Source organism: Papio anubis, chromosome 7, assembly GCF_008728515.1.
Source record: "Papio anubis isolate 15944 chromosome 7, Panubis1.0, whole genome shotgun sequence".
NCBI classification, from domain to species: Eukaryota; Metazoa; Chordata; class Mammalia; order Primates; family Cercopithecidae; genus Papio; species Papio anubis.
In genome coordinates this window covers 116,908,524-116,921,727 of record NC_044982.1, presented here as the reverse complement: position 1 = coordinate 116,921,727, position 13,204 = coordinate 116,908,524, and the positions used below count along the sequence as shown (strand labels likewise).

Here is a 13,204-nt window from a genome sequence, read left to right as displayed (position 1 = left end):
ACTCCGTCTCAAAAAAAAAAAAAAAAAGAATAAGTTAGAGCTCTTATATGTGCTAATATGGAAAAAAAAGTCCAACATGTATTGTAAGTGATAAGTAGGTACAGACTGAATGCAGTGGCTCATGCCTATAATCCCAGAACTTTTGAGAAGCCAAGGCAGATGGATCACGTGAGCTCAGGAGTTCAAGACCAGCCTGGCCAACATAGTGAAACCCCTCTCTACTAAAATACAAACAGCTGGCTGTGGTGGTAGGCTCCTGTAATCCCAGCTACTTGGAAGGCTGAGGCAGGAAAATTGCTTGAACCCCAGAGGTAGAGGTAGAGTGAGCTGAGATCGTGCCACTACACTCCAGTCTGGGCAACAAGAGCAAAACTCCATCTCAAAAAAAGAAAGAAAGAAGGCCCGGTGTGATTGGCTCAAGCCTGTAATCCCAGCACTTTAGGAGAGGCAGGAGGCAGGCGGATCCACGAGTCAGGAGATGAACCATCCCTGGCTAACCCTGATGAAACCCGTCTCTACTAAAAATACAAAGCTGCTTGAGGCCGAGGAGTGGCGAGCGCCTATAGTCAGCTACTCGGGGAGGCTGAGGCAGGAGAATGGCGTAAACCGGGGCTGAGCTTGCAGTGAGCTGAGATCCAGCCCTGCACTCCAGCCTGGGTGACAGAAGCGAACTCCGTCTCAAAAAAAAAAAAAAAGAAAAGAAAAGAAAAGTAGATACAGATCAGTATGATGCCAATCTATAACATAAAAAAACTATACTGAAGACATACATCAAACAATCATGACTACATCCAGGAGAATAAAGGAAATGTTCACTCTTTATATACTTTGTTTTGTTTGAACTTATACTAACAGGTTTGTAATACTTTTAAAATCAAAACCAGTAAAGCTCTTAAAGTAAATTAAAGGCTGGGCATGGTGGCTCATGCCTGTAATCCCAACACTGGGAGGCTGAGGCAGGAGGATCGCTTGAGCCCAGGAGTTTGAGACCAACCTGGGCAACACGGTGAGACCCCATCTCTATAAAAAAAATGAAAATCAGCCAGGTGTGGTAGCATGTGTCTGTAGTCCCATCTGCTACTTGGGAGGCTGAGGTGGGAGGATCACTTGAGCCTGGAATGTTGAGGCTGCAGTGAGCTGCGATCATGTCACTGCACTCCAGCCTGGGCAACAGAGCAAGACCCTGTCTCAAAAGAGAAAAGAAAGGAGAGAAAAACTAAAAAAAAAAAAAAAAAGTAAAGTAAATTAAAGATATAAGTGATATACACATTTTAAGACAGGGTCTCACTCTGTTACCCAGGCTTGAGTGCAGTGGTGCAATAAAAACTCACTGCAACCTCTGCTTGCTGGGCTCAAGCAATTCTCCCACCTCAGCCTCCAAAGTCGCTGGGACTACAGGCATGTGCCATCAAGACTGGCTAATTTTTGTATTTTTTATAGAAACAGGGTCTCGCTGTGTTGGCCAGGCTAGTCTCAAACTCCTGGGCTCAAGTGATCTGCCAGCCTCAGCTAGCCTCTGAAAGTGCTGGGATTACAGGGTGTGAGTGAGGCACTGTGCCTTTTTTTTTTTTTTTTTAACTTTTTAGATTTTAAAGCTTTAAAGTTAATACTATCTAATGTTGATCAACATATTGGTGAATGAACAGTCTCACATATCTGTATGGTAGGACAGTATGAAAAATGTACATAGGCCGGGCGCGGTGGCTCAAGCCTGTAATCCCAGCACTTTGGGAGGCCGAGACGGGCGAATCACAAGGTCAGGAGATCGAGACCATCCTGGCTAACCCGGTGAAACCCCGTCTCTACTAAAAAAGTACAAAAAACCAGCCGGGCGAGGTGGCAGGCGCCTGTAGTCCCAGCTACTCGGGAGGCTGAGGCAGGAGAATGGCGTAAACCCGGGAGGCGGAGCTTGTAGTGAGCTGAGATCTGGCCACTGCACTCCAACCTGGGCAACAGAGCGAGACTCCGTCTCAAAAAAAAAAAAAAAAAAAAAGAAAAATGTACATAAATTTTATATGTAGACACCTGTCACACCCATAAATTCCATTTCTAACAATTTATTGCTAGGAAATAATTGAGCACAAATTACAATGTATAGTAAGAATGTTCACTGGCCAGGCATGGTGGCTCACGCCTGTAATCCCAGCACTTTGGGAGGCCCAGGCAGGCAGATCATGAGGTCAGGAGTTCCAGATCAGCCTGACCAATGTGGTGAAACCCTGTCTTTACTAAAAATACAAAAATTAGCTGGGTATGGTGGTGTGTGCCTATAATCCCAGCTACTCAGGAGGCTAAGGCAGGAGAATCACTTGAACCCAGGAGGCGGAGGCTGCAGTGAGCTGAGATCCTCCCACTGCACCCCAGCCTGGACAACAGAGCTAGACTCCATCTCAAAAAAAAAAAAAAAAAAAAAAGCTCATTAAAGTGTAGTTCGAGGAGAAAAAAGGAGGTACTATAAATGTCCATCAATAAGGCACAAATTGTGTTTTATTTGTAGACTAGAAGGCTATGTAACCATTAAAAATATTTATCAATATTTATTAAAACTTATTAAAAAGTTTATATGAACATGAAAGAAAGGATTATATAACATTGGAAAAGCGTTCTGTAGAACAGTGTGCCTAATAAAATACATGTAGAAAGATGCTCACTAAAATTCCAACATTTTCCTCCACGAATTGGGATTTTACATGTTTTTTGTTTTCGTCTTTATACTTTTCTGTATTTTTGGTATACTTTGCCTAAATTTTTTTTTGAGATGGAGTCTTGCTCTGTCGCCCAGGGTGGAGTGCAGTGGCATGATCTTGGCTCACTGCAACCTCCGATCCCCAGGTTCAAGCGATTCTCCTGCCTCAGCCTCCCCAGTAGCTGGGATTACAGGTGCCTGCTACCTCAGCTAGCTAAATTTTTGTATTTTTAGTAGAGACAGGGTTTCACCATGTTGGCCAGGCTGGTCTCGAACTCCTGACCTCAGGTGATCTGCCCACCTTGGCCTCCTGAAGTGCTAGGATTACAGGTGTGAGCCACCATGCCCAGCCTTTAAGTGCTTTATTGGTTTGGATGTTAAAAGTATTACACACCTGTTAGAATAAGTTCAAACAAAACAAAGTATTCAGGCCACTTTGCCTGATTTTTATAATTAGAATAAACAAACTATTTTCATTTAGTAAAAGAATTTTTTTAAAGGAGGAGAAGGAGAAGGCAGGAAAAAGAATTGTTCCAAAGGCACTGCGATATTATTAATGAATAGACACCTCTGAAATTCAAAATTCCTAAAATCTCATTCTTCACTACATGCAAACTTTCAGAACCAACAGAAAAATAAAGCTTGGTTTTAAAAATGAACTTTGGGCCGGGCGCGGTGGCTCAAGCCTGTAATCCCAGCACTTTGGGAGGCCGAGACGGGCGGATCACGAGGTCAGGAGATCGAGACTATCCTGGCTAACACGGTGAAACCCCGTCTCTACTAAAAAATACAAAAAAACTAGCTGGGCGAGGTGGCGGGCGCCTGTAGTCCCAGCTACTCGGGAGGCTGAGGCAGGAGAATGGTGTAAACCCAGGAGGCGGAGCTTGCAGTGAGCTGAGATCCGGCGACTGCACTCCAGCCTGGGCGACAGAGCGAGACTCCGTCTCTAAATAAATAAATAAATAAATAAATAAATAAAAATAAAAATGAACTTTGCCAAATCGACATGTGATAAAAATTACACAAGACTAAATATAGTTCCACACACATGCACAGACACAAACGAGTGCATGTAAAACTAGTGAACTCTGACTAAGGTAGATGGATTATATCAGTGTCAATTTTCTGGTTGTGATACGTTCTATTGCTATTCAGGATGTTACCATTGGGGGAAACTGGGTGAAGAATACATGAGATCTCTCTGTAGTACTTTATAATATTGAACGTGAATTTACAATTCTCTCGAAACAAAAAGTTTATTTTAAAAAGTGAACTTTGTGCCTGGAAAAGTAAAACAGAGGTAGCTTTTCTTAGAGTTGTAGCTGAATTATCACTAAGAAGCCCCATTTCAGGTTCTCAAAGTTAGAGGCACTGAAAGGAAAGTACGTTTTAGTGAGCACCTACTGGGTACCAGGCCATTACACAGCCAGAGTACCTCTGAAGCAGGTTAGCTGTGAGTCTGTTTTATAGACGGATAATGGGAGGCTCAGAGCCAGTAGTAACTCAGCAGTAACTTGTGGAGCAAGAGTGTGAACCCAGGTCTGTCTGAAAGCTTAGGCTGCCCTATCACATCACACTGACTACAGGGCTGGGAATGGCTTAAAAGACAAAAACCAAATCAAACCCTTATTCAGTGTTCTCCATATCAAGAAACTCCATGTAAAGAAATAAATATTCAAGTGGGTGGGGGAAAAAAGGCACATTATAACTAGGCAACAGGAATTTCAAAATGTGTGCCTATACATGAATATCATCTATTAGATCTGTCACTACAGCCCTGACTATTAGAAAGTTCTTCCTGGCTCGGCGCTGTGGCTCATGCCTGTAATCCCAGCACTTTGGGAGGCCAAGGCGGGTGGATCATGAGGTCAGGAGATCGAGATCATCCTGGCTAACACGGTGAAACCCCGTCTCTACTAAAAAAATACAAAAAATTAGCCGGGCGTGGTGGCGGGTGCCTGTAGTCCCAGCTACTCGGGAGGCTGAGGCAGGAGAATGGTGTGAACCCGGGAGGTGGAGCTTGCAGTGAGCCGAGATCGCGCCACTGCACTCCAGCCTGGGCAACACAGTGAGACTCTGTCTCAAAAAAATTTTTTTTAAAAGTTCTTCCCAGTACCTGAATGGACCTCCTTCTAGCTAATAATCCTTCACCAAGGAACAAACCTTTGTCCTCATGTTCCTTCCTTGATAGAACTGGATCTCCACTGCTGGTGTGACCAGGGCAAAGTCTGCACCACAACTCTCTCTTCTCTTGCATCGTCTTGTATTGCAAGATTCATTAACTTTTCCAGTTTCTGTTTTCACATGGGGACAATTGGTTATTTCCCATTCTCCCAAGTCTTCCATCATTATGGACGCAGATTGACAATCTAATGTAAATTACATGCCTCTGAGGTCCAGGCAAGAGTTGGAGAGCGGATCTGTGAACTCCTAGAACTTTGGGCAGAATTGCTGGGTCTGAACAAAGGGGTATGTTTCTGGAAAGAGAGCATTTCACTTTTATTAGATTCCCAGTGTAGGCTATGACCCCCAAATGATAGCAGATACTCCTCTAATTAGGCAGCTCCTTGGGGAAATGGCTGATTCCAGAACTGAGGAAATGCAAAAAGGAGCCTAAAACGTCTAATCATACCAGAAACTAAGGAAGTCATCGAAGCCTGGAGTCATGGCTCAAGAACTCAGGAACCAACTTAAAGATGGGACCATTTGAGCATCAATAAGAATGGATTAAAACACATCAAATATGTTCAAATCCATGAGATTATAATAACACCGAAATGACTCACTGGCCACCTTGGTGGATACTAGAGCCCATACCACAATTTTGAAAACTAAGAAATAAGAGTCAAGTATTTGTTCTGCCTTTCTAGTACTGGCTATAACTCAGGATAAGCAAATAGTTGAAAAGGGAACACACCTTTTTTTTTTTTTTTTTCCCAGATGGAGTCTCGCTCTGTCACCCAGACTGGAGTGCAGTGGCGTGATCTCGGCTCACTGCAAGCTCCGCCCCCCGGGTTCAGGCCATTCTCCTGCCTCAGCCTCCCTAGCAGCTGGGATTACAGGTGCCTGCCACCACGCCCAGCTAATTTTTGTATTTTTTTTAGTAGAGACGGAGTTTCACCATGTTGGCCAGGCTGGTCTTGAACTCCTAACCACAGGTGACCCGCCCACCTTGGCCTCCCAATGTGCTGGGATTACAGCAGGAGCCACTACACCTGGCCGGGAACACATCTTTTTATAGAAAGAGTCTCCTAATAAATGATGAAAAACTGGTAGGATTAGACTAATAACCATTTTCCAGTCCCTAATGAAATAATGGGTCAGAATGAAATAATCATCAATGGCTGCTAACATTCTTCAAAGAGAAATAACTGATACTATACGCTTCTTGACGCACACAATACCATCAGAATCTGACCAAGACTCTAGGTTCAACTCCCAATGTATAGGAAATACATAAATCAAAGGAATGGTTTAAACAACATCAACAAATCAGAAGAAGTTATAGAAAACATAGCCTGGTTTTTTCAACAAATAATTTGCAAGGGAAAAAGAAAGGGAAGAAAAGAGGAAACCACAGATGTAAAGAGATTACAGAGATAAAGATATATAGATTCAAAATGTCAACTCTTGGCTGGGCGCGGTGGCTCACGCCTGTAATCCCAGCACTTTGGGAGGCCGAGACGGGCGGATCACGAGGTCAGGAGATCAAGACCATCCTGGCTAACACGGTGAAACCCCGTCTCTACTAAAAATTACAAAAAACTAGCCGGGCGAGGTGGCGGGTGCCTGTAGTCCCAGCTACTCAGGAGGCTGAGGCAGGAGAATGGCGTGAACCCGGGAGGCGGAGCTTGCAGTGAGCCGAGATCTGGCCACTGCACTCTAGCCTGGGTGACAGAGCAAGACTCTATCTCAAAAAAAAAAAAAAGTCAACTCTTTGACTTTAAAGTATAAACTTCATCTGAATCCTTATTAAAATAAATGGTACAAAGACATTTATGAGACAATGGAGGGAATGTAAATGCTGACCAGCTATCAGATTAAGGAGTTACTGTCATCTTTTAGATGTAATAATGATATTGTAGAAATATTTTTTAAAGGCTCTTTTATAGATATATACTGAAATATTTTTGGATAAAATAATAGCTACAATTTGTTTCAGAATAATCCAGGAGACAGGGAGATATATATGAAACAAACTTTACCCATGACTTAATTATTGCTAAAACTGGGAAATGGGTACATGCCACTTATTACACTATTCTCTCTCCTTTTGTATATGTTTGAAATTTTCCACAATAAAAAGTTAGCAATTCAGAATATAAACATGTTTCAACTTGTTTAATAATGAAGGAAGCGCAGTAGGAATGCCAATTCTAAGTATTGTCACTGGGTTATTTTAAAATAAAATTTCTAAGTAATCCTTCAAAAATTCAAAATTTATTTTAAAATAGCATTTTGTGTGGCCCGAGTGATTACTGGCAGGTTTTGAGTAATCCGGTTAATTGCAACACAAATTAGAAATATCTAAACTTTTTTTCTACAGAAGAGAGAAAAAAAAAGTTCTAATAATCAATCACAGTTGTTTGGTCAGGCATACCGCCCAGGCTGCTGTGCGCTCGGTGAGCCAATGAAATGAAATACCAATAGGATCTCTACAATTAACTACTATACCATTGATGTGCCATGTATAGATGTTAGGAGGAAAAGCGATTCATGTTTGATTTAAACTAATTCTTCATGTGATCTTTACTTCAGGTTAAAAAGAAATACAGCCAGCCAAAAACTGCTTTAAAAATTAACAATGTAATTTCAAACATCACTGAAGAAACACTAATTTAGGACAAGGCTTTAAAGATTGGTTCAGTCGCCACAGGTTATTAAAACACGCCTCCAGTCCTAAACAATGAAGGAGCATTTCTTTTTCTTTTTTTTTTTTTCACTCTTGTTGCCCAGGCTGGAGTGCAATGGCATGATCTTGGCTCACTGCAACCTCTGCCTCCGGGTTCAAGTGATTCTCCTGCCTCAGCCTCCCTAGTAGCTGGAATTACAGGTACCCGCCACCACGCCCAGCTAATTTTTTGTATTTTTAGTAGAGACGGGGTTTCACTATGTTGGCCAGGCTGGTCTCAAACTCCTGACCTCAGGTGATCCACTCGCCTCAGCCCCCCAAAGTACTGAGATTACAAGCGTGAGCCACCACGCCCGGCTTGTGCATTTCTAAACTAATAAAAATGTATAGTCATGGGAAGGAGGGGTGAGGAATCACTTTCTCCTACAGTGGCTTATATCCCTGAGGACAATGCCTGCCTTTTGGAATCTGTCCCGGAGCAGGCAGGTGCACCTTGGGGAGCTTGTTACTTCTTAATTACACAGGAAGCTCCATTCTCAGGTGTTTCTGCCCTCCCCCTTCTCCTTCCTTTCCTACATCAGCAAATAGCTGGGGAATTAAAGCTTCAAAGGTTGGTGATGACAGGTGGTGACAGACTGATATCCTGAAGTCCAGGTGAATAGCAGCACAGTGGCCAAGGTCAACCTCATTTGAAACTCATACTTGCATCAGAGATGGCTGCAGAATTGCGGGAAATGATTTTCACTTTCCTGGGAGAAAAATTATTTTCTGGTGTTCAGGCTCACACCAGATATTAGAGTGGAACGCTACACCGTTCTTGACTTCAAGGGCTTTCCATGGGTAGCCACAGCAAAGGAGAAATTATGAAAGGAAATGAAACATCTTCCGAAACTGGGAAGGAAATTGGAGGGAAATTTTTGTTTTGGGAAAATAACAGTTTTATTTTATTATTTCTCCTAAGCTTGTGATTTTAGTATTCCAAGTCCTTATGCTTGAATTACTTAGCAAGAGGACATGCTTATGCAGAAGACAGGGAAATGGAGAGAAAAGAGCGGGAATACACAAAAGTGAAGGTTCCTTAACAGAGTTCATGGTGGAGATCATAGACACTGGTGGAGTTTTTATCCAGAACTTAAAACTTAGGAAATACCTATGATGCCACTTTAGTTGGAAGTAATGGGGACTTCTGATTCCAAATTCATATTTTATTTTTCTTTATTTTATATATATATATATATATATATATATATATATATTTTTTTTTTTTTTTTTTGAGACAGAGTCTTACTCTGTCACCCAGGCTGGAATGCAGTGGCGTGATCTCAGCTCACTACAGCCTCTGCCTCCCAGGTTCCAGAGATTCTCCAGCGTCAACCTCCCAGGTAGCTGGGATTACAGGCATGCACCACCACACCTGGCTAATTTTTGTATTTTTAGTAGAGATGAGGTTTCACCATGTTGGCCAGGCTGGTCTTGAACTCCTAACCTCAGATGATCCACCCGCCTCGGCCTCCCAAAGCGTTGGGATTAGAGGTGTGAGCCAATGTGCCTGGCTCAAATTCATATTTTAAATGCCTATTTGCAATCAGCAAAGAGCCAGGTATGCTGCATGCTGCTTGCTATAAGGATTTGGCTTCACTGGCTCAAATTTTTTCACTCCACCAAAATATAAGGCACAGGCCCACTTGTCCAATCACGTTTGCTGAAAATACTGTAGCCTGAGTGTAGACAAACTTCCCCAGAAGTTGCTAGAAGTCTCTAGTTAGCATAATCACTGGATGACTGCATGCAGAAGGCCTTTAGGGAACGTACAGTCCAATCTCCTTACCTTATGGTATAAAGCAGGCCCAGAAAGCGGAAGTGATTTGTCCCAAGTCGCAGCAAAACAGGAACAGCCTGAGGCTTAGAACTCACTTCTGATTCTGAGTAAGGCTCTTCCCTCCAGCTGATAAACATGGTCCGTGGCAGGCAAGGACCAGAGCGACCCTAAGCAGGTTAGGGGCAGGGTGGAGCCCCCCAGGAGGCACTAACAGCTCAGCAGCTCATGGGAGAGCTTCCAAGAGGCCAGTTGGCAGCAACCTACCTTGGGTACTGCTGACCTCAACCTCAGGGGATCACAGGAACACCCTAGGTGGATGAATTAGCAATGCAAGTCTCTCTGGTCTGTGCCGAAGCTTTGGGGACTTGCTAAATTTAGAAATTTGAGGCCAGGTGCGGTGGCTCACACCTGTAATCCCAGCACTTTGAGAGGCCAAGGCAGGCAGATCACCTGAGGTCGAGAGTTGGAGACCAGCCTGAGCAACATGGAAAAACCCTGTCTCTACTAAAAAATACAAAATTAGCCAGGGGTGGTGGTGCATGCCTGTAATCCCAGCTACTCGGGAGGCTGACGCAGGAGAATCACTTGAACCTGGGAGGCGGAGTTTGTAGTGAGCCGAGATCACGCCATTGCACTCCAGCCTGGGTAACAAGAGCAAAACTCCATCTCAAAACAAAAGAAAGAAATTTGAAAGCAGCCAGCAACATCAAGGCACAGATGGAGTTTGAGCTACCCTCTCCAGGCTATTCAGAAAATTCTCCCAAGGGGAAGTTGGGAAGGAGAACTTCTATTTGGCCCCAGCCTAAACTCTCCTGGAAGCTCGGTGGGGCCTCTGTCAGCTTTCCCCTCTGGACCTGCCCATTTGCCCCAGAGGTGCCCACTCAATGCCTGCCAAACTAAAACTTAAACCTAAGTGTCTGCAGCATGGTCTCCAGCCAGCCTGATCAGAAGACTATGGAGGGGGCCAGGCACAGTGGCTCACACCATATTCCCTATAATCCTAGCACTTTGGGAGGCTGAGGTGGGTGGATCACATGAGGTCAGGAGTTCAAGACCAGCCTGGCCAACATGGTGAAACCCCATCTCTACTAAAAATACAAAAATTAGCTGGGCATGGTGGTGGATGCCTGTAATCCCAGCTACTCGGGAGGCTGAGGCAGGAGGATCACTTGAACCTGGGAGGCAGAGGTTGCAGTGAGCCAAGATTGCACCACAGCACTCCAGCCTGGGTGACAGAGTGAGACTCTGTCTCAAAAAAAAAAAAAAGAAAAGAAAAAGAAAAAAGAAGGAGGGGCACACTGACTCCTCACTGAAGAATGGGATGGACACCCTTTATTCTACCTCTCCTAGCAAGGCCATAAGTCTTTGCTCTGAAAGGAGCCAGACTTTAGAGCCCGCTACAGGTGGACATGGGGTGAAGACACCAGGTTGCCAGGGCACCCTCTCTCGTTCCCTAGGAGCCTGGCCCCCTGCAAGGAGGGGCACCTTGAAACAATCAAGCCTAGTGAGTGGGGCGGCAAGCAGAGCAGAGACACAAATGACAGCGCGGTGGAGCCCCACCAGTCCCTCTGAGGATACGGCAGAGGGACCCCCGCTGGGGTCCACACCCCTGTGTCTCTCGGGCTGATTTGGACACAAGGCTCACACATTCACCCTACCTGCTCCAGTGCTAGCTGGCTGAGGATGCCAGGCTGTACCTGACCTCAGGCTGTGCGGCTTGGAACCTGGACCGGGGCAGGAACTGACAGGTTCCCCCAAATAGTGTCACCCCTAGAACCCCAAGACCTCAAGGAGCAGACACCACAATTCTGGATGTTATGTGTGCAGCGCCATCTCCTGTCTGCCCTGCCTCTTTATCCCTTCCTCCCAAGGCGACTTTGGACCAGGTCTCGAGGCCAGGAGACCGGCCCCAGCCCGCCCGACCGGGATGGGCCTGGCGCCCGGGGGAGGCTGCGTCGTGCTGAGACAGCTCCGAGCTGCCTCCCCGCAGCCGCGGGCCGCTACAAGTGCGGATTCGGCGGCGAGAGGAAAGAGTCTGGCCCTCCAGGGGCCGCAGGGAAAGTCAACCTTTGGGTCGGGGACAATCAGGACTGGAAGTCGATATCGCGGGGAACGAATGATGAATGAATAAATGAAAGGATGAAGAGTGGCGAGGCGGAGATGGGCCATGCGGGGCGTCGCGAGGAGGGTGCCTTTCCCTGCCCGGATGCCGCCGGGACCGTCCCTTATCCCCCAGGTCGCAGCAGGACACCCGGTCCTGGCGCGAACACCTCGCGGGCCCCGGGAGGTGCCTGGGCGCGCGGCGCAGCTCTGGCCCGGAGCCCGCATTCCGGCGGCCGGGAAGTGCCTGCCCCGTGGGCAGAACGCGCCGAGTTGCCGCAGCCCCAGGAGCCGTCCTGCCCCGCGCGGCAGCAGCCCCTCGCGGCGGCCTCCGGAACCCCGAGACCGGCCCCCGGAACCCCGAGACCGGCCCCCGGGCCGCAACCCCTTACCTGCCCGCCTCGGCGGCCTCGCTCCGGCTCAGAGCGGTCATCGTGACGCCTGCACCCAGCGGCCCTGACCGCGCGCCCTGACCCAGCGCCCGCCGGACCCCGCCCGCCCCGTCGAGAGCCCGCCCCGCCCGCCCATTGGCGGGTCGCGCGGGCCGGGCCCAGCCCATTGGTCGTTCCTCCCTCTCCTTCCACAGCTTCCCCAGCTTCCCTCCTTCCCCACCTTCCCCAGGTAGGGCCCCAAGCTCTGAGCAGATCCTAGCGCTCGGTCCCCGAGACTGGAAGGTCCGGGACTGGAAGGTCCCGGAGGCCAGGGCCTGGCGCGGTACCTCCTGTCCCTCACGTCGAGGGTATTGTGTCCCCTCTGGACGCTTCTGTCCTCCTAGTCTTGGAGTTTGGGTCCCTCTGCAGGAACCAATTCCGGCCCCTCTCCAACCTAACCCTTCCCAACATCGAGCTCCAGGGTAAGTTTCAATTTTACCATGAGTGGGGAACACCAAAGGGGATATTGAACACCACCGTCTGACAGCCAAGTCACCACCACGAGCCCGGGAGCCAGGATGCTCCCACGCACTCTTGCTGGAGTTAACATTGCAGTCTCTAAGGAAATGCACTTTTGGAGGAGTCTGAAGGGGATGAAGGTGGACACAAATCAAAGGCAGGGAAGCAGAGGCACAGCTCAGTGTGTGACAATGAGCTGGGCTGAATTGAGCAGTGATAATGGGCCCACAGGTCCTATTCCCCAACTTGCCTGGCCTGCAGGCCCTTTCCTCTTCCATCCCCACCAGGTCACTTGATCCTTGGGAGTGTGATCAGGAGAGGGAAAAGGCACAGGCCAGATTTGGTCCCATTTCCAACTCTCTCCCCCAACCCCTTGGCACTACGGCATCACGGTGGGAGAGCACCAGCAAACAGGAGGGGTCACAAGGGGAGCCTAGGTCCACAACTGAGGACCTGGGAGCAGAACCCAGTCTCAGGCGCCCAGAGCTGACTTCTCCTACAGCCTCCATAAGGGATATGCTATTGCAGGGAGACCGAAGTGGAAGAACCACGGCCAGGGCCACTTTGCTATTTAAATTTACCTACCAGAGTGGGAGGGAGGAGGCCTTGTCCCTGCTCTTTCCCATCTTTGGTTCACATAAGCCATTAAGGTCTCCCCGCAGCACTGAAGAGGGCAACCTGTAACCCTAAGATAATCAGCTACTGCTTTCCCAGCGTCTCTGCACCAGGAGGTGGGCAGGATGGCAGGTGACACCACCATAGCTCCACTGCAGGGCATGAGGCTGCAGCCATTCCCAGCCTGCTCAGAGGCCAGGGTTCAACCACCTCCCCCTCCCCAGCAGAAAAGAGAAGAAACA

General features: G+C 47.3%; 1 protein-coding gene across 1 annotated transcript in view; it reads right to left on the bottom strand.

The window, feature by feature from the left end:
- Positions 1–11,935, bottom strand: part of GRAMD2A (GRAM domain containing 2A) — a 40,406-nt gene extending 28,471 nt beyond the window's left edge. Inside the window, exon 1 of the mRNA XM_031669223.1 lies at positions 11,850–11,935. Coding sequence (XP_031525083.1) covers positions 11,850–11,890 — 41 coding nt within the window. The 5' untranslated portion in view covers positions 11,891–11,935. The remainder of the gene's footprint in view (positions 1–11,849) is intronic.
- Between the last annotated feature and the right edge of the window lie 1,269 nt (positions 11,936–13,204).